A 27487-nucleotide genomic window follows, 5' to 3' on the forward strand; every position below is an offset into this window, starting at 1 on the left:
TACTACGAGGTCCCTTTGCGGGACCCGACCTCAACGGCTGGTTTTGCCAGCCTTTAAGGAACGGGCCCGCAAAGGGACCTTGGTGCCAATTACAGTACCGGAATTTGCGGTACCGTAATTAGCTCCTTCCCCATTCCCATTGAGTCCTATGGGGGCAAAAATGGGAATGGGGAAGTGCCTTGGTGAATGGGGAATTACCACCCCCGCTCACCTTGGGAGTAGGGCGGTAATTCTGCCATCCACCAAGGCAGACACGGTAAAATACCGGCGGCAACCATGGCGCTAATAGCGCCATGGTTACCGCCTACCGTGTAATGAGGCCCTATGCATACGTAATTTTATATGTAGATGTATCTACCGTATCTATGCAAATGTAACTAAGCTATAAGTAATCTTGTTATGATGTGCGCCCAGCTACCTAAGGGTTTAGGGCGCCCTATAAGTAATAAACAAACAAAACAAACACCACACACAGTGGGAGTGCAAAGACCAAGACTATAGCAGACTCCCCATCTTATGACTTACACACGCTGGGAGTGAGAATAGTAATACTCAGCAACCGTCTCTCATCTGATGTAAAGCAAATGTTTTGGGAGTGAGGCGTAAAGAATGTGCAGTGTGAAGAAAGAAATCAATGTAGAACGTGGATAGTGTGCGGGTATCTAGCAGGTAGACTGGTTTACTGAACCCAGGGGCCTGAAAGAAGTCTGAAAATGTAACATATGGGCATTATCAGGCAATATCTCTACTGTCAATTTTCAGTTACATGGCATTGAAGGTAAATATTGTGCAATCTCAGCTGTTCTATATCAAGGAAGCATTTATCACATAAACCATGTTGATATGTTTAACTCACCATCAATGAAAAATAAATCTATTGGGGGTAGGGAAAATGGGTGGTGATGGCAAAGGGAGGGTGGCAGACAGTCAAGGAACTGGTGGCGACGGGAGAACAGGGGGAAGCAAGGAGGGGATGAAAGAGAGAGGGAGAGGAGAAGGTTCTGCTAGTTTAAGAGTTTCCTTTATTGTGGTGTATAAAAGTTGTAAGTTAAAGACTATGGTAAAGAAAACCTAAAAAGGGATGGGAGTTGGTTAATGCACAGAGAAGTTATAAGGGAGTCACTTTTTCTGTGGATCTTTTTATTTATTGCAGAGACTTAACATGTGAGTACAAGCTCTGCTGATAAAGGCACAGAACAGTAGAAGGCACCGAAATATGTACAAGAGACAAACTCACTAGCTATTCTGTATGTAACAAAAAATGCACAGATGTTCCAATAGAGCTTGGAGGCCTGGCCTCTACAGCTTCTAGTGGAAGTGGAATGGATGCCAAAGTCATTGGAATGGTCCAGAGAAAACCAACCTGTTCCTCAATGGCACAGGACTTGGATCCAGGAACCTGTGATCTGGAAGCAGAATAGCAGCACCACCCAGAGAAACCAATGCCCCAGAATTGGACGATTCATCCCAAGAGGAACACAGTTGGCTTTTCTTGTCCTTTGAGAATGAAGAAGAGGAACCATCTCCATGTGGCAGCTTCTATCCAGGGATTAAAGCTCAAACTTCAGCAGCCACTTATCGCACACGCACCATGGCCAACACCAGGCATAGCCATAGACTTGAACGCATCAGAACAGGATATGCAATGAATTCACCCATGCAGGGTACACACAACTATGAGCAGACGGACAGTTGTGGCAGGGCACGCCAGTCTCAAGGAAGAGCCAATCTCTTGCTGAAATTTCCCCAGTATGGAGGAGAGTTCAAGATGTCACGCAACAGCCCTGGATTACGTTCAGCATTCTTGCTTACTAGACCTAGCAGGCCAGGATGAGATGCCAAGCTTCAGAGCTTTCCAGGCAGGGAGCCTCAGTATTGGTGGGGAGGCATTTTTCCCTCTTGCTCCATTGGTGCTTCCTGTTGGTCAATGCTCTGGTAGGCACTACGGTCCTGGGCAACGATGGGGAAACCTGTAAAGAGAGAAAAGGTTAGTTAGGTGATAACAGCTCCAGAAACCAAAGATCAACCATGAGGAACTCAAGGAACCCAAAAAACAATGCTGGAAAAAACAGCAGCTGGTGTTTATTGTACACACACATTTGACAAACTAAGAAAGTACAACTTGTTTGGGAATTCTGCCATACGACATAAGACTTGTCTGTGTTCTGCATGACTCAAATCATGGAACAGAAAAGGAAGGACTATGCAGGGAACTCAAGGGTGAGAAAGATGAGCTCATGCGTGAGAATGAGTCCACATGAGCATGGCTAAGTGGCAATTCCTGTCTAACCTCGACCTTGGGTGGAACTATTTCTTATATGCTCACTAGATGGGTCGGGGGGAGGGAGTCGTGAGATGGCTCCCTACCCGCAGCAGGAGGTGCTCTTGAGTCCATGCTGTCGCAGGTAAAACGGCTGTCGGTGGAAGACTCCAGATCTGTAGAGGAAACTGGTTAGGGGAAGAGAAGACAACATAAAACACAAACAAACAGGACAGAAGTGCATAGCAGAAGAAGGGGAGCAAGCTGTTAAGTGGTGGTGAGATACTAAGGAAGGTCCAATATATTACACTCAGACATGAAAAGAATAGAGACTACCTAAAGTTTAAATCTTCTGCTTTGGGACCAGGAGACGAGAGGTCTAATCCTTGATTCCAACCTTGGTCAAAGTAGACCACACCCTGTGCCTCATTTCCCTTATATGCCAAGAAGCATGCAAGTACTCTGCAACAGAGTAATAGGATGGCACAAATGTCACGTGCTTTGTAAACACGTGACATTTAAATGTTTTGTTAGAAGGCACTGTAAAAGAGTGCAAGAAAAGAAGTTACTCTATTTAGATGGGACACAAGCAGCACTCCAAGCAAATACTATCTTCCTGTCCCCTCTGGGATCCTGGCAGAGGAGTGACAACCTTTGTTGGGTACATAACTTTCTTAAATGTAAAAGTTACATTTCATCTTTGCTATTAAAATAAATATTTAAAAAAATCAAAAGGGTCGTTCTCCACCATTTACACGTTCCCCACCCATCCAATGGACAAAATAAACAAATATGATTGTACCTCCAAAATCAAGTGATGTAGATTAGGGACAACAAAAGTTATAAGAAGCTGGAGGTGGACCCCACTGATATTCGTAAAACCAATATGACCATTAAATTACAGAAGGCGGTCGAAAGACAGTGGATAACAAAACAGGAACCAGATTTTTCTCATGAATCAAAATCTGAGCATGCCATACTCTTACTATCTGCCCAAAATACATAAAATTGTACAATCACCACCAGGACGTAATATCGTATCAGGTATCAATTCCATATCGGAACCCCCATCAAAATTTTCAGACCACTATCTCAATCTATTGGTTAAAAATATGAGGTTGTATATCAAAGATACTGGCCATGCCATAGGTGTTATTGAAAATCTTGATTTAGACCCCCGGAAAAATGTGATGATTGGGCTAGACAGTGTCATTGTACTCGAGGATTCCCAAACATGCGACTTTGGAGGTGGTAGAAGAGGTGCTACTGAAGAGAGCTGATGGGGATCCTGTTCCAAATTAGATTTACTGTGGTGTTTGAAACTTGCCCTCACATATAATTACTTTATCGGAATTTTTTGAGAACAGATAGAGAGCACCGCCATGGGGGGCCAGGATGGCCCAAAACCTGGCCAATGTATTATGTTGAAGGTTTTAAGAAATTGATAATCTGTTCAGAAACTAGTCCATTTGGTAATAAGATCGCCAAATGGAAACGTTATATAGACAAATTTGTCTTGTGGAAAGGCACGATTGCGGAAGACGAAGCATTTTTTGACTGGCCTAATAAACAGAATAGGTTCCTGCAGTTTACCCACAGCTTCAGCTACAGCCAACTTAACTTTCTGGAAATTACCATTTACCATCACAGAAGTCACCTTTTAATTAAACCGTTCAACAAGTGTACGGATACAAATTCATTGCTCCACTTCTCCAGTCACCATGGGTTTGGGTCTATTTGACCTAAAATATTTGACCTAATCAAATTTGATCAAATTTATTTGACCTTTTTTTCCCAGTCCAAAATGCGGGGGGAGACCACACCACTTCTTCTGAACCTAATCTGTACTCTTACCCACCCCCATATATATATATATTGAATTAATTAGTACATAATTAATGAAAAGGTTATCAAATGTTTTATGTCAAATGTTTTATGTCAATTATGCTAATACCATCACCATGTGAAACATATCGGTGACAATCTTCCTTTCAGCCAATTTCTTAGGCTGAAAAGGACCAGCAGCACAAAGGTATCCTTTGAAATGGATAGATTTGGGTCTGATCAAACTTTGCTCACAACCGGGTTTTATGAACTGCAATACCAAGTGTGCAGTATATTGAATAATGTATTCGTGTGGCGCTAATATATTGGCAAAGCGATCCGGAAGATTATCGGATCACTGAACATAGAAGTTGTTTCAAAAAGCAAATTGAAAAGGTCCCTTTAGTTAAACACTTTATGGAAATACAACAACAGTTTGAGAACTTAATGTCGACGGTGCTATTGAAAACTTCTGAGACAGCAAAAAGGAGAAAGAAAATAAATTGACAAAAGCTGAACAGAAGCTGATTTTTCTCACCGAGAGCCATATTAAAGGTCTCAATGAAAAGGTAGAATGGTACAAACCGAGAGGGTAGTGTGAGAAAGCAGAGGGTGTCTCACCCGCTAGTTCCCGAGGATCTGTCATCCAGGTGGCCAGGATACGGCCATTGCTTTTGGATCCAGTTCCTGGGGGTGGAACAGTGCAGGAGGATCACCTGGATGAGGGGTCTTCAGGGAGTGGGACACCGAATGGAGAGACGTGGTAGCCCCTCCCCCTGTAATACCTTTTACCCCATCCTACCAGGTAGGATACGCTGGAACTTTACCCCCACACCCCCTTTCCCTTCACAGACACTTTCACACGGACAGCCGCTTTGGGAGAAAAGAGACTCACACCCGAGCAGTGTACCCGACATGTACCGCTACAATGGTCAGGCAAAGTCAGGCAATTACTGACAATCACTCGCACATGACTTCCATTAAACTTCCCCACACAGATAAAAGGCAGAGCATGAGAGCACACTCAGAGAGGCAAAGCACATGAAGGAACAGCAGTTTCGAGTTGGCAGCTGAACGAAGGGAGAGAGACCACAAACCAAGAAGGGTTTGCAAGGAGGGAAATACCCATGACCTTTTTGGCAAAAAAACGTTACTTTAAAGAAACCTTGGAGTCAGACAGCGCAAGGCCAGGAAACTAGACTGGAGCATTCTGCATTGTGTGTCAGAGATACCGGATGCCCACAGGGGTAACCAGCCAAGGCGGGGAGGAGCAGCAGCCGCTGTGGATCCCGAAAGAAAGAATAGAAACCAGAAGACCAGACCTGAAGGGTAATGAGGAAAGCAGGAAAGAAGAACTTAAAGGAATTAAACGGTCGCCCCGATTTGTTTTTCGTGTAAAGAAACTGGCCATCTGGCTCGTCATTGCCCTAAAAATCTAAAAGAAGATCCTATGCAAATAGGGTGCCTCAGAGGGGACGAGTGGGAAGAAACAGAGGCTTATCTAGAAACCTTCAGCATATGTCTATGCTAGTCATCAACTGATTTTACGTATGAAAAATCCCTAGTAAATGGAAGGCCCGTAAAGGCACCAATTGATTCAGGCAGCAAACAGACCGCCATAAGGGCTGATTTGGTGACAACAGCAGACCTAGAAAATGCAACTCTAGTTAGAGTCACATGTGTACACAGAGATAAAGTTTATCCCAAGATACCCGTGTACATTAACATCAGGGGAGAATCACGGCTAGTGTCATCCGCCATTATTCTTGGGCTCCCCGAAGAAGTCATCGTGGGAAGAGACTTCCCTGCATTTTCTACTCTCTTGCAAGATATCCCAAATCCACATAGGGAATTTATACCCCAGGATTGTTGGCAACTTGACTGTTACTCCCAAACCTCTCCGGTGTGGGAGTGGACGGAAACAGAACCTCATGAGCCGACCATTCACCAAAACCTTACCACCAAGCATAAAGAACACCTAATAACAGGTTCACCACCTCAATCCCAATTTATAGGATACATTAGGGAGACAAATCTGAACACCCTTTCTCTACCAGACCAGAGGAAAAGAACTTGTGCTTGCGATAAACTTAAGGAGTTCAGGCTTTTTCAGGCTTTTAACCTGCGTATGCTGGGAAATCCCTCGATGCGATCAGTCAGATTCCCAGGAATTAAGAGAACCCAAAAGGCAGCTGCCGTATGAGGTTATGATCATAATAAAGTATGCGTTCCTATGCAAGGGGAGCTATGTAAAACCCCTTTGATGCAGCCTGCATAGCCCCACTGACACGCAACGTTTTGTTTTACCGTTTACAGTGGGAATCCTGACATTACATATTGGGACGCATCATGGCATTTAAATAAATCGACAACGGCAGAACCAGAGAAGCCGTAGACAGCCCTGACACATATAGCCATTTAGTGATGGACAGTAGGCATGCAGGACGAGGTGTCCTCACTAAAGTGAACACTGCAGCATCTGTGCTTTAGGTAATACTATCACAAAGTGACGGTTTGTTGTTTACCATTCACAGGTTTATTAATTGCATGAATTGACATAGTATACTGTAAAGACTGGAGGTGGGTATCTGTACTTCTGTCCTCTATATGGTTGGGACAAAGGCACAGAGCACCCCAGCCAAGGTTCTCTATATGATAGCTTGGACGAGTAACCAAGGCTTAAGCACTCAGGAGGTGATACATGCAGGTTCTTAAGTACAGTGAGTCCCCAAGCCCCACAAAGGAATATCCACATACTATGTTAGGTGATAACACAGCTTCTTTATGTAAAATAAGGTTCAGCAATATATATACACACATAAATAATAACACTGTGTACTTGGGCAGTTCTATTCAAAGAATGGCAAACATATACACTATGAGGTACCACACAATACTTTAATTCAGTAACAAATGCACCAACTGCAGACATTTTTAAATAGGCATGTGAATTCTTAAGTGAGGTGTAACAGCACAGAATAGGGAAGAAAGGCAGGTTAGTTATCCACAGTGGCAGAATGCTTTCTTTAGTCTAGATACACAATTCTGTGCGAGGACCACCCCCACCCAGGAAACCTGTAATGGAAAAGTTAGGGAGCAACGTATCTTGTCTTTTACAGCCCAGTCCAAAAATGTTCAATAACCCTCTGCTTTCTTCTTAAAGTTTCTACCACCCCAAATAACCGGACAGGCCACGGGAGAACAGGATCCAAGATGAATCCGGGACCCCTGGATGACTCCTGGGGCTATTCCTCGTATCTTTGGTGCCTTGGCAGGCGAAGTGGCAGAGCTTCTTGGTTTCACTAGACGATTCCCTTGTAGTATGGGCTCCCCCCTTGGAAGTAGGAGCCACTGGGATGCGGAGTCCAAGAAGAAAAATGGAACCAAAGTCTTTCTGAAGATGTTACATTTTGCAATGCTCTCCTTTGGTTGATGATTTCTCATACTGTAGAAGTCCTGGGAAGATTAAACTTGCTCTGGGCTCCTTAAAGGCTTGGCAGAGGAGACTAAGACTCTGATGACTTGGGGGCGACCGGTGCATATGTCACTTTTGGTGTTGGGTTTCGCAATATTGCGGATTGAACAGAAGTTGTGCACTGCGGTGTCTCAGGCAAAAATCATGCAATCTCGGTATGGCAAATTCACAATACGCCCTGCTTTGACCTATTGGAAAGCCAAAGTAATTCCCACCATTTTATATGGTATGGAGACAGGCATTCCGTTATCATCTTGCATCTGTGAGAAATGGGAAAAACGTTACTGGATATATATATTACAACTACCACACTGCATTCCCATGGCATGGATCCGATATGAACTAGGACTTACTTCATTGTATGCGAATTTCTGTTGGAAAGTATGTGCTCTTTTTCGAAAATGTATAATATCTACAAGTAGTCCGAGCATACTAAAAACAGTATCAGAATATATGGTCTCAAGTCATCATCCTTTTGTGAAGAAGTGGTTAGTAACAATTTATCAGATTATGTCACACGCAGATGTTTCAATTGATATGTTAATAAACAAACCCTGATAAAGCAAAAAAGTCTATCTATAGAATGGACTGGATTGATAATCAGGAAAGAGGTCTAAGCTACCAGTCTATATCACCTGAAGTATTCAAACCAAAACAAAAGTACTGTGAGCAAATACCGACTGTTTTTTATAGACATGCCATTTTGCGATTTCTTTTCAATCTATGGCCCACGAGGGGCCTGGCTTGTAAACGTAAACTTATATCAAAAGCAGACAATGTATGTAGATTTTGCAAGATTAAGGGGGGTCGAAGAAACAACTGCACATTTAATTACTGAATGCACTAAATTAAGATCCGAGAGTAACACATTACAGAACCTTTCATCAATATTTAGGACAAATGGAAGAGAAAATGTGTTGGGCGCACATTGCAGGCTCTGCTCAGAAGATGCTACAATTTTCTAACATCTTTAAACTTAGAGCAAGATTACATGAAATGAAATTGTGTGTATGAAAAATAAGCAACAAGAGACATATCATTAGCCTTGTCTACTTTTTGTCTTGTTTTTTTTAGCTAATGAAATTTATGTAGTTACATGTTGGCTATATATTTTAAATGGTTTTTGATTTTGTAAGTATATCGTTAGCACTTTGTTAAATGTTGAGTCTTTATTTTTTGTATTATATGTATCTTGTTGCATCTTAATTGTCAAAGTATTTATCTTTTTTTCTTTGCTGTTTGTATTTTTTATGTATGTAATGATAAAAATGAAATTGAAAAGTTGATTAATTCAACTAAATCAATTAAAAAATATATATATTGCGGATTTTCCCCTTTTGGTTCTTCTGTGCTGCAGTACAGACCTATGGGCGGCTTCTGGTGACTTAGACTGGACCACTTAAGTGGACCACGGACCCTCACCAAGTCTGGACCCCCGGGACATCTTCTTTGGATTCTGGTGGCGGGATACTCACCGGTGGACCTTCCTCTGCACTCAGCAACACTGGACCTTCTCCGGAGGGGAAAAAGTGGTCTGTGATGATGGCGAAGAGGTCTTTTGACGTATTCTTATGCAGTCTGGAACTCACAGCTCCGGTGTCCAGCAGCACTATGCCAGGGTACCCCCTCCTTTGGGCTGTAAACAGCAAAAGGCTTCCAACAGTCACAAACGCTCCTCCAGGAACCTGGGTGACACCAATGGACTTCTTCAATGCACTCCTCTTCAGGATTCACAAAGACCCCTTCTCCGGACAACAGGCACACAGGACTGGCTTCCAGGGGACTTCGGATGAAGAGTAGCAGGTCGCACGATGGTCCCTCGTAGCTCAGGAAGAGGTCTCCTTTGCAGGTCCTCTCTGGATCAGTTCTTGGAAGAACACAGCAGCTTTTGGATTGCACAAAGAAAATGTAGCAGCAGACTTCTCCAGCTGGGCCTCAAGGAACTTCTTGCTTTAGCTTCGACTTCTGAACAAATTGGTGAGTGAGAGGTCCCATGTTACACACGTTTGGACCCCATTCACTTAGGCTGAGCCACGCTCAGTTATCCAGTCACGCAGAAGGGCATTCATGTAGGCAGGCAGCTAATCAGGCTCACAGGGATTCAGGCCATTCACTCCACCCAGACACCCATAACAAAGAATATGGATTGGGGCAAGTACCCAGCCTTTCAGTACACTACATTGCATTCACTCCAGTTTCAGTCAGGCACGCCTAGGGTGTACCCACAACGCACAGCCCCTGGGAAGGCTTCCGTCAGTCTGACAGGAGGCAGGCCCAGAGCCATATATGGTATTTCCACCCAACAGCCAGTCAGGGGGAGCGGACTGAGTCAGAGCTTCCCAGGTCTTGGGAAACAAGGTAAAAGGCAATAGAAACCAAGACATCTTGCCTTCTACCGGAATCCATTGATTCCTATGGCAGGGCCTGGGTGTTCCAAAAATGGAGGACAACTAGAGCCACTGCCAAGTGGGCATGTAGCCGTCACCAGCCCATACCCTGATCTGTGGGCAACACACAAGTGCCCAAAAACATAAGGGTATCCCATGGGTGGTGTTCACCAAAAAGGAAAACATGAAGAGCTGCACTGCAAGAGGATCCGGCTGGACCTCATTGGCAGAAAACTGAGAAAACGCATACAGAGACGTGGTAAAACAAGGACTAGGCGGCCCTGTCCCTCTTAAAGGCCTTTCCAGCATCACACATACTCTGGATGGTGGCCGTGGACTGAACGCAGTGAAGTAGTATATTCTGCAGTAGTTTGAACACCTATTTTGAGGTGATGGATGATTTGGCCAGGGAGAGAGTTTGAAGGACACAGTAATCGGCAGTATCGTGCATGCTTTATTGCAGATGTGGCTTCATTTGTTTGCACTGTGTGCATCATTAATTTTGATGCCATTTCCCTGCCTGAAAGAATAAGGTATTTCCACCAAGGTTGGAAGGGGTTTATGAATTATCCAGTAGGAAGAATTTGCATTAATTGCATGTGTTTGATTTGTGTTACAGATGGGGAGATTTCTATACCACACATCTCTTCTTTCAATAGGACAGAATACTGTTGGTCAGCCCCTGATGAATGTTCAGGATTTGATTGCTATAAGAACAGAAACATGACATGTTATGTTATGTTTGGCGTTGATGCACACATTAGAGTGTGCACTTATATTAGCAGTGCTTCCATGTACACCTTTTTTTGGTTTAATGTTTACTAATTATGCAGTTTTGTATTATGATTTGTTGTTGATATGTGTGGTGTTTGATGGAGTACGAGTGGTATGTTTAAGAATACATGACGGATTAAAATGTCATGGTTTTTATAAACAGAATATTTTATTGATTATTGCATTAGAATTATTTGAATACAGATATTTTTATAATGGGAGTTTGGAAGTTATAGAATCTGCACCCCGCTGCACAATTCAATTTGGATCCAGCCTTTTTGTTGATTTTTTGATTCGTGAAATTAGCCAGACAACCTTGAAGGCACTGAATGTTTTACTGCCTGCAAAAACGGTGCACAGACTGCAACAGCATGTCTTCTACTTTATACTGTGGATCTGGCTGATAAATTACACTGACGTTAGTAAAAAAAAAGTACAGGCTGTAAACGTGCATCCAGCACCCAGTGTACAATTGATCTCCTGGCCTCCAATCAAAGCCGTACGTACCCCTGCAGGTCCTTGGACAACATGCTACATCCCAAAAAGTCTCCAACCTTCTATCCAACTTTACTCAAAGCACAGGTGCACCATGATATGATCTGATTGGAGTTGCTTGTTAATACGCTTTAATAACCAGACTGACTTAACTGCATCTACGCAAAGGCGAGTTCACAATACACTTATAGGCAAGGTTGAGGACAAATAAAAAGATACGTTTTGAAGGCTTTCTGGAAATAAATCAGGGAAATTAAGTTTCCAAGTTGACGCAGCAAAGAGTCCCACATTCATAGGCCAAAGACTGAAAACCATCCATCACCTCTTCTTTGAAATGGAAATTGAAAGTCAACATTGATGATCAGAAGAGCATCTTCAGGACTAAAGTTTGATCTTCTTGGATAAGAGGGAGCAAGACCATGCACCTATTTTAAGACCATACAGAAGTTGCTTAAAATTATTTCTTTGTCTAACAGGGAGCCAATGAAGGCACTACCTCAATTGGGGGACCCTGAAAAATGTGGGCAGCTGAAAAACAAGACACATAATTTGTGGCTATCAGTAACCAAGCCAGTTGATTTTCTGGGGTCCCTGCCAAGGGCGTATTTGTGCAATCCAGTTTGCAATTGCCAAGGGAACCTACTAAAGCAGTGTAGTCATCTGATGCGATGAAAGGCAGGGCATGACGCAACAAAGTCTGAAATAAATGAGGACCTATATTTGTTTTCAACCCATGATAGAGTGCCACATGCATCCTAGATGTTTGGCTTTCCTAGAAAAAGACGCTGGCATGTCAAAATACACAGAGGCTGAGGGGAGCAGTCTGGGTGATTATGAAAATGTTAAGGCCAAAATAAATACCCCCTTTTTGTGGGATTGAGCTGCAGAGCATTTTTTTTAATCATCCAGCCTCTGACTTTGTTCATGCAGGAAACACTTAGAAAGTCCTGGACATAAATGTGAGCGTCGTCAGCATACAAGTGATATTTTAGTTTGGAGGAAACCCTGGAAGTCGTCAAAACAGTCTAGAGGGGAAAAGGGCCAACTTCAACAGACTGGGATTTGGTTAATTTCTGGATAACCAAAGAGATCTAGCTATGATCAGAGACTAATCATGAAAAATGACCAGAAAAGGCATCACTAAAAATATCGCCCCAGGCTGCAAGCAAAGTCGTTGTAGTACATTGCAAGGGACAGAAACCTGATTGTAGAGGGTACCCTCCCAGATCGCTAGACACAGTACCATGTCCCAACAGAGCCTCCAACCTTTTGCCCATATTTACTCACAGCACAGCCATGCATGCACACGCAGTCATTCACCCGCCCCCCCCTCCCCTTACTCAAACCACCAGACTTTTGCTACTCACCAAAGGGAAGGTGTACTTCTCCTCCTCGCTCTCGGTACATGAAATACACAAAGAAGCAGGAAAACGGTTTAAGGATCAGACTGAGGATGGCCATTCCAGCACTGAAGCGGAAGAAATCAGACACATTTCTGTCCACATAAAACACACTGACGTGGATGACATCCGTCAGGATGGTCATTACAAGTCCAACCAGAAACTGGAAAAAAAAAAAATAACTATTAAATCCAGAGGACATTGCAGAACACAAAATCCATCCCTATAATATTCTAACCCACCCCACCCAGTCATACAAAACATTAGAAAATCCTCTTCATAGCCCTAAGATCTCTCTCCTCACTGTTCAGCCCTACCTCTAAAATCATCAGAGAGGGAGCGAAGGGTCAGTGGTCTGTGTGGTCCTACAGATAAGTGGTGTATCAGCAACTTTTATTCCCTACAAATAGGCAAATACTCCCAAAAAATAAAGATACAGAGTATAAATACCCTCAACAAAAAATGGGAAACGGACACATAACCTTGTGCCCCTGCTTTCACTCACACAGCCCCATGGATAGGTTTGGACCAGCAGTGCTAAGAAACTTCTATTATTACTGTGTGAACAGAGGAAGTAAACATGTATCTTTTAATCTGTATGCATAACTAGGTGTAACGAAATAATGATTACAAAAACATTTCCGTTTCCCAGTTTAAACAGTTTTACTCGCTGATGAAATACTCCCATTGGGAATTGGATTTACATTTTTAATCCCTAAAAATCATTTTACTCCCAACTTAAAAATCTTATCTGGAGCACTGGGTCTGTGGTATCTGGTCCCACCTTGCCTGTGCATTCTGCAATCGCCAACATGTAAATAAGCACAGAGGCCGCTCGTTTGGCAGACAGCTGCATATACAGGGGTGCTTGATCACCAATCCTAAATCTAACTTTGCAAAGTGGTTCCTCAAAACAGGTGGCCATCAATCCCAAGATCTGTAGGACAAGACACTCCCGAATGGCATGTTATCAATAAACCTATCAGGAATCTGCTTGCACTGCCCTCTCCTTACAGCCAGAAAGTCACTCTCCCTGTAGACATGCAAAACTCACCAGGATCACTGCATCAACGGAGTCTCTCTGGGCGATGGCCCAGACGCCCAGTGCGAGCACGCTAAAGTTTCCCCAGGCATATGATTGCGGCATCCAAGCCATACAGCCCCTGTAAGTGACAAGACACACAGGGCATGTAGGGTGTGTACAGGGGCCCAACCTCAGGGGCGGGAGGCAGGACATTCATTGAATGCAACATACAGGTTAAAGAGCAGCACACACTATGTGTGCAATGCAGTATATTTAGCAGGTACGCAATACAGACGGCTGGATGTTCTACAATGCAGCATGCAGGATTTTCATGCAATGTAGCAAGCACAGCATGAGCATCCGGCCATTTCAATGATAGGCGCTCAATTATGATAAAACATAATGCAAATACTTTCTCTAAAAAATGTAAAGAGATTGAAATATTGCAAAGTTAGCCATAAAAGTACAACACATTAAAAAACACAAACTTTGACATAAATATATAGATGAAATACATGGAAGAATGAATAACTCATACATTTTACAAAATAGAACCACATACTTATTGTAGATCGGAATAGAAATGTAGGTGTGGAGTGTCTGCTGAAACTGCCGGCTCTGCGACGGCTATTAAACATGCGAGAGCCAACCTAATGGTTTGCATACCCGTACACCTAAACTGGGGAAAAAGGGTCTTCCACCCAATCTCTGTGTATAACTTACATAGGAGCATAAAGTGCTTAGTGTCCTCCTCTCCTTGAGGGCTCTGTGGGAAGGTAGGGGTGTGTTGTCCAATTGTATAACATACCACTCGGCAAAAAGACGAACCTGAAAGGTGTGATAAGGGACCCGTCATTGCGGCACGCAATCTGGTAGAAGTCATCCATCCTTGGCCCGGGATGGAGATGTAAGCTTGCTCTGATGGTTTGAGCAGTTCTTTTCCCCACATCTATGTATCCCACAAAAATAATAATACAAGTTTTTATATAGCGCTAGCTCACCCGAGGGCATCAAAGCACTGTAATAAAAGTGGATATCATTACCCAACACAAGGTACTCAATGTTTCCACCTCCGAAGGATGAAAGGCAATATTGGCCATGCTGGGATTCGAACCGGCGTCCTACGTACAGATGTCAGAAATGAGCACTCAGCTATCTGTCCTGAGTTTAGGGTTCCCACTGATCAGCCCAACATCATTTTTGGTGATAATACGTAAAAAGGTCTCCTGCGGTTGCTTTCAATAAGGCCTTAAACACATAGTTTAACCAGGGGATCCTATATACACACATTCTCTCTCACAATAAGGTCCCTCTGAATGTTATGGGACAAGACAGATTCAGGGTTATCCACAGGGATAAAAACATACAAATTCGCCTTAACCCGAGTTCATTGCTTATGAACGATGGTTCAATTTAGAGGGCATGGCAAAAAGCAGGGCAGAGCGTGCGAGATCGAGACGTGTACTAAAGGAGTCCTCCTTTAATTGAATTAAATAGGTGGCCTCAAGTGCCCAAAGCTCAGCACCATTAAGTGCTATTGCACATGGTTTGGCCTATAGATTTTCCAGCTCGTTGCAATGGACTGGTAACCTAAAGAGTTTACAGTGCTGTTAATGGCTACACATATTTGGCCCATAGTCTGAGCTTGTTTATAGAAGTGGTGCCTCCCCTGCCATATGTTTGTGAATACCAATCCCAAATAACTAAATTGATCCACCAGCTCGAGTTTAATATTGTTTTGCATAAGGTAAGAGGATAATCCACTACCCCGCCCCTGAGACCCCCCCTAGATCATCACCACCTTTGATTTGGTGGCATTAATGTGTTCAAGGTCTCTTGCTCCCATGAATTCTGAATATTTGTTAAGAGCCTGCAATGCTATAGGCGTCCTAGCAACTAAGACTGCATCATCTGTGTAACTCAGTACTGGAATGTGTGCACCCCCAATCAAGGGAGCGTCAGCGAGTGTAGCCTTCAACTCAGACTCTAAAGGTTTAGTGTAGAGGTTAAACAGGAATGGTGCCAAGACACCGCCCTGTTTCACACCCGTACCCATGTTGAAGCACTCCGTACACTCGTCCACATGTCCAAAACGGATAGCTGCCCGAGTATCAAAGAGTCAAAGCTTAATTAGTGCTAAAAGGTTTGGGGGTATTTTTAATCCTTTTAAGGCCGCCCAGAGCCTGGCACTACTAACCACATCAAATGCAGTAGAGAGGTCCATGAAAGCCAAGTAAATTGGTGCTTTGCACAAATAATAAATGTTTTGGCACCGGGAGGAGATACTGAGAGTTTGCTGTCGTGTACCCAGTTCGGAGCAGAATGCTCCCTGCGACTCGGCTAAAAATCCCTTATGCCAACAGCCACTCAATTTAGCCGGATACAAACCAGTTTGGCAAAGAGCTTGCCGACTGTCTAGTAGCGCAGTTGGGTGGTATGATTGGGGAACCGTCTGATCATCCTTCTTGTAGATCGGCACGATAAGGGCCTTTCGCCAGCTGCTGGGAATTTGGCATGTGTACCAAATGGCACTAAAAGTATTCACTAAAAAGGGAACCCAAAGGTCTAAGTCAAATTTGAAAAGGTCTGCCGGAATCGCACCAGAGCCGGGACTTTTGAGGGCGGCTTGTGTAGTGATGACTTCCCTGACTTTTTCTAATGAGAACTCTGCCTGTGGACCATGAACAGTAAAAGGTGAGTCAATTGACAGACTAAATCCACTGTCCATTCCTTCATTTGAATAGACCTCCTGAAAACACTCTGTCCAAGCTTGGGAGCCAACACAGAGATCACAATGCATTTCAAAAGGCTTCATTTCTGGGCACTTTTGTAGTTCCGAGAAGTGACGAGAATTTTCAGGAATTATTCAAGGATGCCGCCTTTTCCATTTCCTATGCCTTCTTTTCTGCCCAGATCTTTTTTACGACCATGCAGGTGTTCTTATACACAAATCTCTCTAATTTCACCTCTTTTGGGCTATAAGGAGTTGATTTAAGGATAATTATGAAGTCCTGTTTTGCTAGCCTACATTCCTGTGAAAACCAACCCACCTTAATATAAGATATATTCTTCCTTGTTTTTGAAGGTTTGGAGCTTGAAAGTTTAATATAACTAAACTTGGGATGCAGTTCTCTTCCAGACAGCAAATGGGCAACAATTTTGGGTGACCTGAATGTTAACACATTATACTCCTTGAAAAATGTCGAGCTGATCAATCCAAGCTACCCGTCTTGCCATCAAAATGTCACATGGTACAATAGGGCCATAATTAAAGTTCTTTGACAGCCAGTGGGCATATTGTCTGCTGAACCCTGAAGTGTCCTCTTACCCCAACGATGGCAAGCTTGGAGTCTTCAAGGCCAACATGAGATGCTCGACTTTGGGTGGTAAAGAGTCCGTCTTTCACACTTGGCATCGGGGTAATGGGCAAATCCCTTAAGGACGTTCCCAATGGCTTCAATCTTTAGTCGCGGTTTACTGGAGGCCTGCTTGTGGTGAGAGCAACACCACTTGCCCCTTAATTCCGCCTCACCCTGCCCTTTTTCTCCATTTGTGACATGTAAGCCTCCTTCGCAGTGCTCCAGATAAGATTTTGGAGTAATATTTTACTCCCTATTTTTTTATGGAGCAAAAGTGGCCGGTACGCCCCTTAGGTCGGCTCCTTCTAGTTTATAAAGCCAGGAGCTGGACTTTTTCCCCTCCCCATCTCTGCCAGATGTCACCTTGGAATCCGTAGCAGAATGCACCAGTCGCCCTACGGCTGCTCCCTTGGTCTTGAGGCCCAGTTTGAGGTTAGATGGGGTTGTTAATACCGTGGACTGTGTTCTGTACAATTCGTTCTCCCCCTTCTTCCTGAGGCCTTTGTGTCAAAGACTCAAACTTTTCTTTACATGATAAGAATTGACCAGTTTGCGTTATCCAAAAACTTCTTTAATAAGTCTATTACCATCTTCATTGTGAAGAGCTAGTTCACATAGATCAACCAACTCTGCATGCATCTTATGTGCAATGTTTCTAGATTGTTGTTGGAGGTGTGTGCTTTTGTATTAGCCACTTATAGAGCATTTTCAACAACAAAGTTATTAAAATGTTAACTGAAAATTATTTCTTGATATTCTAGTTATTCAACGGATGGGGGGAAAATAGGGCACAAAACAGGGGGTAGCATGCGTCAGCCAACAGAACGCAGAACAAATGATATCTGGTTCAAAAAAGGTTCTATTCTCCTCGGGATGGATAATGGGATATATGCCTATAGTTTCTCTCTAACTAGAAAGTTGGTTCTTTTCATTGAACAGGTCAATGGTGTTGGAAATAAATGAATCATAGGTGCATCACGTTCCCTGTATGATAGGGATACAGATACCCCTCTGAATCCCTATTTTAAACAGAGTCCCTGAATATAGTGGGCAGTATGCTTACCTCTCAACGACTGTCTCCGGAGTATTACACCCAGTCCACTATTTGTAGCTTAGAGGAATATAGTGTGGAAGTTCACTTCCAGGGATATAGTGCCTGGCTCACTAGAGGCAGGGAGTGACTTGCTTCCTCCGCTTTAGTTAGTTTAGTGACGGATACTCACACCCTGTAGTTGGGTCGCTCTCTTGGTCAACAGGTGATCCCACAGGTATCTCTGGATTTACCAGCACTCTGCAGCATTTCAACTCTCTCAGGCCCCTCAGCGGTCTCAACTCTATTGGGCTTCTCAGCATTACCAGCTCTTTCAGCAATTCTGTGCCTCTCCAGCACTCTCGCTCTCTTACTGTGGTTTACCTGCAAGTGCCACACTTGGTCTGGTTTCTTCCGTTTTATAAGCTGCTCATTGTTCGCTAACGAGGTCTCTTATTGTGCATGTTTTTCTCAGCCTAACCCATTGCTATCCGTCATTGATAAATAATGTCTCACTTATATACTATTCACGCAATGTCAAATATCTAAATGATCTGGCAGCCATTTTGAGATTAGACAGAAATCCTACATTTGGTATGCAGGTCCACGTTTGTCCAGGGTTGGTCACAGCTCCTCTGCAATGCTTACTCTTTGCAACCCAGGCCCAGGGCGATAAAGCAGGATCAGAAAATGTGTGAGTTTTTGCCTCCTTTTTATCTGTTCATGGAGTTGGTGCCCATATGTTCGCAGAACAGCAATAAGGGGGTTTTCAGGATGCTGGCACATGGCAGAGATTGGCTCCCTCGACTCTCCCTTTTATTTAAACCGCCAAATATAAGTGATTCACACGCATCTACCCTTCCTGATTTATTCACATAACATTGCCGGTTACGTTATCTTTTGGAAAACTTTACACTCGGACTGCTGTCTTCAACACCTCCTCCCATCGGGCCGCCGCCACTGTGCGACGCCGTTTAGCGTAACTTGCATTTGAACATTGGGCTTCATTACAAGTGCTCCGGTGCCAGAATTAACGCAGCCGGTATAACCATACCGGCACTGTTTCCGCGTCCGCCTAATCATGACCTGCGAACCCGGAAATAGCACCACCACCAACCGCCACTGCGGAGTCAAAGCTCCCATAAACTCCGCCTGCACGGAAACACCTCCGTTGCCGCCAATACGAAACACCGCGAGCATCACAACTAGCGTGGACATGGAAACACCGACAATAAAATGGCGGTAAAACCGTGATCACAGTGGCGGTACCGCCGCCACAGCGAACATGACGTTAAACTGTGCCTGGTGTCCTGAATCAGGCCACAGGTGCACCAAATCAGCCCAGCTGGACCCAGCAGGCCACTGGGTGCGTACAAAAGGGCCACACCCAGCCCAACTCAAAACAGAACCATGCAGGCAGCAGCTTTAGTAGCATTGGGACTGGGCCTACTCAACCAACAGGCAGCACTGCACATGATGGCAGTAATGTTGCAGAGGAGGAGGCGGAGGCGTAGGAGGCGCAGGCGGCAACCAGCTAACCCTGTACCCATGGCAAACCCCATTGTTCAGCCGGCAGCACCCCGCAGGCAGCCTGCAATACCACGCATCAGGGCCTCACCCTGGAACCTCACCACAGGACAGATCCACACATTATACCGGCTGGACCGTCCAACAATCCTGTACATCACAGGCCTGATAGAGGACATCAGCAGCCACATAGACATCCCCACCACCATCCCCATCTCCTGAAGGTCGTGTCTGTACTGCACTTTCTTGGCACCGGTACCTATCAACACACAGTCAGTGAGCTGCACGGCCTATCACAACCCTGTTTCTCAATAATCCTTGTTCAGGTACTGGATGCCCTGTTGCGCCATGTGTCTGAACAGATTTTCCTACCCCATACCCTCCCCAGGTGATTGCCACCAAGTTGGCCTTCCATGCCATAGCAGTCATGCCAAATTGCATAGTTGCAGTCGACTGCACCCACATTGAGCTGACAGTAGCACGTGCAATTGAAATGGTATTCCGCAATAGGAAACAGTACCACTCACTGAATGTACAGATGGTATGTGATGCGACGCAAGTGATTACACATTGCTGCGCACGTTTCCCGGGCTCAACCCATGACTCAATGGTACTGCGAAATTCAACATTGCCACGGTACATGGAACGCTATGCTGGACAAAGCACATGGCTATTGGGGGAGTACAGCTGCCAATGCTCCGGACCTGTGTAACTGGGGTGTGTGTGTGAGACCAGGGGAATGAGCTACGTGAGTGGGCTGCTGCGACTGCACATGCATCCCCCCCACCCATCCACTGAATAGACAGCAGAACCCAAACTTCACAAAGCAACACATGACAGGTAGCCACAGTGTGGCCGTACACACCCTGCCACCTGACATACACAGCCTGAACTCCCGCTGGCACACACACCTGGAGCCACAGCAAACCCCCCCATAATATGCAACACAGCACTCACAATGCACATGATGGCTGTACATGAGACGTCCTGCATCTACTATATCATCACCGTGGAGTGACCCTGCCATGTGTGCACATCACTGCACAATGCCATACTCACAAGCCACATGCACACCAATGCATTGGGCAATGTCCAGCTGCCAACCCCCACTATGATGGCCATAGAAGATTAACACCCATCAGTGAAAACACTGCATGACACTTACGCATGAATGACCAATGACACAAGATTGCACTGCATCTGATGAAGACATGATACTACTAACACTGACATGTCTCCCACATCTACATCCCATGTAGGAGATTCTGGATATGCACTCACGTCATGGCTGATGCCGCCTGTACCGAGGCCAAGGAACAGGCATGAGGATGCGTACAACATGGCACATGACCGCACACGTGGCATGATTGAGAGGACATTTGGACTACTGAAGGCCCGGTTCCGCCATTTAAGCAGATCTGGCGGATCACTGCTGTACAGCCCAGTGAAGACGGGTAAAATTATTCTAGTTTGCGCCATTCTGCACAATCTGTGCCAGCGCAGGAACATTCCAATGCCCCCAGATGGAGATCATTAAGATGGGGATGGTGACGGGGACGGGATGGCACAACCACCTCCTGGGGGTCCACTAGATGGACAACGAGCATGGGATGCACTGCATTTACTTTTGAGAGACAGCACATCCACAGCATTTCAGGGATATGGTGATGCCACTAAATGAATAAAGGGTATTTCCGTGACCAAATTCTAATTTGCCCTATGGGTCGGCCATGTGTTTTCAGGCATGGATCTGTCGTTTGTAGAAAATGTACACATGGACCTTACCCGACTTTTCGTCCACTAAACAAACGATAAATCAGCCTGCTGTGCGCCGACATTAGGCGATAATCCTATCACTTGCCCCATTGCCCAGGCTGACCTGCTTTTGCGGCACTAAATCATATCCCCCGCCCCTGAGCCTGACATCAACAAAGCATTCAAATTCCCCACCTCTCTCAGTGACGTTACTGGGCTGAGTAGCCAAAATCGCCCAGTCGACTTCTACGCGACTTCACACAAAACCCGTTAAACAACACAGATCATCTCACAACACAGCGCGCCACGATTTGGAATATGAAACTGTGGTTTAAAAGCAAACAGCACGATTGTACAATTGGTAAAGTACAGTAAATTTATTTGACGTCAAATGTTTAGAGAATATTCAGCGATTCGCATTTGTCTTTGCTCTCGATCCGCAAAAGTTCATCTTGAGTCACGTGCCGTTCGTTAGCGGTACACAGGGTGTTTTACGATAAAAGAAGCACTATGGTCGCACTGATAATCGCAAGGCTGTTCCAACGAGGCACTACACCACCGTAACCGTTGGGATGTTGCTTCTAGCCGCTAGTACTGCGTAAGGGCATATTGGTCCTTGCCGATCGTCCCATAAAATGGTCAGGGTGGTAAGTTGTTGACATGGAGCTGCACCTGGCAGCTGAAGAACCCGTCGGCCGGGGCCTGGAAATGATGGCATTATGGAAGGATGTACCTGTATCAAAAACATAAATTAGTCTCTCCAGCCGATCTTCATTAAAATTATTCATTTTATTTATTGTGCCTGAAACTATTTGGTAGCGAGGAGAGTGCAACGGAGTATGTTACGTTATTACCACTAACCCACCCCCTCTCCTCTGCCTTTTTCAGAGCCGCCTGGGCGCCAGGGGAGCACTTCCGCGTTGATAGTGCGCGGTACAAAATGCCACATTGAACAAACAAGTACAACTTAACCGGCCTTTAATGCTGCGCTATTGTTAATATATTACGGTATTAAATCTTCTAAAGGGTTACTTACATTAGATTTGTATTTTCCATTGTCTCGGCGTAATGCAGTCCCTAAATATCACTCCGTCTGTGCCAACGATCTTTCTTTTAGTGAACAAACATGAAAATAGGTCTTGTTTCTGAAATTGCATCCTTATCTCTTACGTTATTGCACCCCTCCTTCAAAAGAAGTCTTTAGGCACGGTGCCTGTCTGTCAAAGTCAAAAAACAATAGAACCTTATACTGCGAGTCGTGGCCCACTCTGGCCCGCGAGCAATAAATCGAAGCAGCTGACCTTCAGTGTGAACGTGCATACATTCTTACTTTGCAACATTCTGTGTGAAGCCATCCCTAGGAACTTGAATTTTACACTCCATCGGTGTATATTGTCCGCGTGCTTTGCAGCCCTATAGGACCATAAATATGGAGATGATTGTCTATCTAGGTAAAAGTGAGATTTATCGTTTGTTTAGTGGACGAAAGTTCGGGTACGGTCCATAGCAAATTTTACTACGATTGACTGATTAATGTTTAAAAACACATGGCCGACCCGTAGAGACAATAAAAATTTAGGACCGGAAATACCATTTAATTGTACTGCATATGAAATGAGAGATGTCCACTCATTATGGTACATTTCAAAGGTGTTGTATTTTCGATAAACCAGGTAAGAAAGTGCATTGAGTAGGTAAGCTGTACACCCGTGCCCACCCACCACCCAAACATACACACCCACAACCAGGCCCCAAACAACTAACCCCCTAATGGACCTCCCCCACCACCCAAACGTACCCACACCCCTACACCCATGGTGTCCCCAAATGTCATGTTGACTGACATCCCCACAGGCCACTATTTGCGGGGGCGCTCATGCGGTGCTGTGTCCTTGCTGGCGGCTCCAGTCACCGACTAGAACGCCTCCGTGTCCTGGCAGTGGCAGAGCTGGATGGGGTGGTGCTGGCTGAGGTGACTGTCGGTATGACTGTGGGCAAGTGCCCTTGAAACGCCTGCTGGGCTACCAACATTGACTGAGCAATGCTGGATTGCACACTGTTCCCTTCCCTGACATAGTGTGCCAGGGTGACGATGGTGGCCGCAAATCGTCCAATCGACCTGGAGAGCCGCCGCACTGACGTAGCATTGCTCTCACGCTGCAGCCTGGCCTCCTCCCGCTGATACATGGCCTCCGCACGCTGCAGCCTGGCCTCCTCCAACTGACTTTCCACCAGCTGCGTGAGGGTGGGCTGTTGTTGCTCAAAGTGCTGCAAGCGTGTACAGAGCTCAGCCATGGAGGGAGTTGGGGAGCGCATTGTAACGCTTACCTCAGACTCTGCGGGGACACCACTAAATGCTGATAACTTTCTTCTGTGGGTGTATTCAGCTATCTCTTATCGCTACTCTTCTTCTTGAACCTTTTGTCTAGTGAGAGAACCAGGGACAACCATTAGAAAACCTTTTCCTATAACTGGATATAACTATTGATTCCCACTGTTCTTTATTACCTTAGGTTCTTATTTGGTGAGCTCTCCATCCCTGCAACTGGCAGGGGTGCTTGTTCTGAAGACTGAGGGAACGGGAGGCTAGTGATATCACTGAATGGAAGTCGCTGACTAGGAAGCTGTCAGGGGTCAGAGAGAAACACGGAAACAGCCAGAAGGACTCACACTATTAATTCTCCTGAACTGCTGTGGGGACAATTAATTAGTTCAATTAATATTAGTGACACACAACTGCGGGAGAATGCTAAATTATGTTTCAAAATTTCTTCACAGAAAAATGCGCGCCTAATGTGCAGCAGGAAAATAATTCTGCACCTAGACTAGTCATGACAAAACATGTGCTCATGGTGCTGAAAGAACACTAGCCAGTGACGCGTAACTAATTCCTAGAATACGTGCGCCTGCTGAGGAGAGCGAATTTACTGAGAAACTCAACGACTTACCATAAATTAACTATAATGGCACAATTCAAGGCGAAGCGCATAAGATTCACTGGTGCACCACAAACATTCCAAAACTAACTCAAAACCTAGGTTACCTTGAAATTCAGTGATTGAATAGCAAGAAAACTGAATCTTGAACAACTCCCAATAATGGAAACAATACTTGCATTGACTGTGTAACCCTCCGTACTCCGGTTTCGACTGAATTGGACTAACTTGCTCTCTGTGAAAACTCGAACAGGATAATACCTGGAAAAACAATGACATGGGCAGGACAAAGGGCAGACAAGGGTGACAAAGGAAATACGGGCAAAAGAAGGGAAAAATACTGAGGGAACGCTGCAGGAATTCCGAACCGCGGTAAACGTCTCTGAAGAAAAATCAGACGCGAAGCGCGGAACGAAAAAGGAGAGGGGCTTAAATACCCAGTGAGGTGTGAGTGATTGCAACTAGACTGCGAATTCTATTTCGAGGAATTCCGTTGGCAGCCATGTTGAAATCTAATAAGTGTTCTACAAGTAACTACCACAGACTATTTCAGCATTAACCCACGAATACCCTGCTGCACTGGAACCAAAGAAAATCTCTGAAGGGAAACCCAGTGATCATGACAGTATACCCCCCTAAAGCCCCTCCTAAAAAGATCTCCCATTCCCTGGTTTGCATGGGTTATTACGGTGAAAACATTTTAACAATCTAGGGGCATGCAGGTTTTCAAGGGGTGCCAAGTTCTGTCCTGTGGGCCGTACCCCTTCCAATCCACCAAGTAGTATAGTTTGTTCCGCACAATTTTGGAGTACAAGATGGCCTTGACTTCGTACTCCAGCTGATCGTTCTCCACTTCCACAGGGGCTGCAGCCTCTTGGATTCGAGTGTTTGGATAAACTGGTTTCAAAAGAGAAACATGAAACACAGGATGGATTTTCATGGTTCTCGGAAGGATCAATTTCATGGCTACTGGGTTGATTACTTTCTCAATAGCAAAAGGTCCCAGGAATCGTGGAAGGAACTTTCAGGATCCCTTCAGGGCCAAATTCCGAGTGGATAACCACACCAAATTCCCCACCTTATACTCAGGAGCATCACATCTCTTTGCATCCGCAAACTTTTTCTTAGCCAAGGTCAGATGTTCTTTTGCCTGGTTTACAGCTGTGGTGATTTTTTCATGCAGAGATTTCACTGCAGGCATCTCCTGAGGTTCCGGTGGATCATAGACCGAAGTACGTGGATGTCTGCCATGTAGAGTATAAAAAGGACTTCGTCCAGTGGAGGCATGCACTGAGTTGTTATATGCATATTCTGCAATCCATAGAACATTCAGACAGGTTTCTTCGAGCTGATGTAGCATGCATCGAAGGTACTGTTCCAGAGTTTGATTGGTTCTTTCAGTTTGGCCATCAGTTTGGGGATGATGACTAATTGACAGGCGTACATCTATCTTTGCTAATTCACAACATTTCTTCCAAAACTTAGAGACAAATTGGCTTCCTTGATCTGAAATCACTATTGTAGGGAAGCCATGTAACTTTACAATATTTTCTAGAAAGGTTTTTGCCAATTCAGAAGCAGATGGTAATCCTTTTAATGCGATAAAATGTGCCGTTTTTGAGAATAAGTCCACCACCACTAAAATGGTATTGTACCCTTCGCAATTTGGCAAATCTGTGATGAAATCCATCGATATTGTGTGCCCGGGGGCAGGAGGAACACTCAATGGTTGAAGCAAACCAGCAGGTTTTTGTTTTTGAGTTTTGTTTTGTGCACAGTTACCACAGGTTTTCAAATATTGAATGACATCCTTTCTCCAAATAGGCCACCAATACGACCTTTTTACCTTCTCCAAGGTCTTGGTGACTCCAGGATGACCTTCCAGCAGTGCTCCATGATAACTAGCAATCACTTGCTCTTGTAGTTTTGGCGTGGGTAAGTACAGACGTTCCTGATAAAAAGGGAACCCATCCAGCACAGTAAAACATTCTCCCCTTGACTCCCACTTCCTCAATTCATCCTAATCAATACTGGTTCTGATCTCATTGTGTAGATCTTCAAGTGTCGAATCAACGCTATTTAGAACCCCAAGTACCTTCTCCCCAGAAATGATCCCGACGGGATTCACAGGCACATAAGCTTCTTCGCCTTTTCCAATGCGTGACAAGGCATCAGCCTTACCGTTTCGCACCCCAGGTCTAAAGGTAATGATGAAATCATATTCGGCAAAAAAGAGGGCCCATCGCAACTGCCTAGAGGATTGCGCTTTTGCAGAGCGTAAATATTGCAAATTACGATGGTCGGTAAAAATGGTCACAGTGTGTCTTGCTCCAAGTAGGTGATGCCTCCATTCTTTCAGTGCACATTTTATTGCTAGCAGTTCTTTGTCAGTAATGGTATAGTTCAATTCTGCAGCAGAGAATTTCTTAGACCAAAAGGCTACTGGGTGCAACTCTTGAGTATCCGGATCACGCTGGGACAAAACGGCTCCCATGGCCACATTTGATGCATCCGTCTCAACCACATACGGGAGGTCGGGTCTTGGATGATGAAGGACTGGTGCTGCCGTGAATCGCTCCTTGAGGTTTTTAAATGCTTCGTCAGCTTCTTTTGTCCATTCAAATTTTCTATTTTTTCTCAGTAAAGTAGTGATAGGATGAACCAGGCGGGAAAAATCAGAAACAAATCGCTGGTAAAAATTGGCAAATCCGAGAAAACTCTGAATCCCTTTGATAGAATTAGGGCCGGGCCAAGACAGAATTGCTTCAACTTTTCTGTTGTCCATTTTGATTCCTTGTGCCGACAGGATGAATCCCAAGAATTCCACTTCGGGAACATAGAAATGAAATTTCTCTAATTTAACATACAGAGAATTCTCCTTAAGCGTTTGCAGCACTGATGTTACATGTTTCACGTGATCTGAAATAGTTGCAGAGAAAATGAGAATGTCATCCACATAGACAACCACACAGATGTCCAACAGTTCTCGAAAGATGTCATTCATGAAGGACTGAAAAGCTGCGGGTGCATTGCAAAGCCCAAAGGGCATGACTTGATACTCGAAAAGCCCGAACCGTGTCCGAAAGGCAGTCTTCCACTCCTCTCCCTCCTTAATGCGGATGAGATGATAGGCACCTCGCAGGTCTAATTTGTTGAATACTTGTGCCTGTTTAACCTGGTCCAGCAAAGTTGAAATCAGGGGGAGAGGATACCGGCTCTTCACAGTAATCTGGTTCAAGGC

General features: G+C 44.7%; 1 protein-coding gene across 2 annotated transcripts in view; it reads right to left on the reverse strand.

Annotated features, from left to right (window-relative positions):
- Positions 1–1119: 1119 nt before the first annotated feature.
- The window catches only part of AGTRAP (angiotensin II receptor associated protein), a 122376-nt gene continuing 96008 nt past the window's right edge, over positions 1120–27487 (reverse strand). Inside the window, exons 3-6 of one of the 2 annotated variants that reach the window (XM_069609916.1) lie at positions 13670–13778; positions 12583–12778; positions 2368–2448; positions 1120–1970 (exon numbers count right to left, since the gene is read on the reverse strand). In XM_069609916.1, coding sequence (XP_069466017.1) covers positions 1870–1970; positions 2368–2448; positions 12583–12778; positions 13670–13778 — 487 coding nt within the window. In that variant the 3' untranslated portion in view covers positions 1120–1869. The remainder of the gene's footprint in view (positions 1971–2367; positions 2449–12582; positions 12779–13669; positions 13779–27487) is intronic. The other variant, XM_069609917.1, reaches the window with a different exon arrangement.

The sequence above is a fragment of the Ambystoma mexicanum genome, chromosome 8 (genome assembly GCF_040938575.1).
Source record: "Ambystoma mexicanum isolate Mex_15411 chromosome 8, UKY_AmexF1_1, whole genome shotgun sequence".
Taxonomy (NCBI): Eukaryota; Metazoa; Chordata; class Amphibia; order Caudata; family Ambystomatidae; genus Ambystoma; species Ambystoma mexicanum.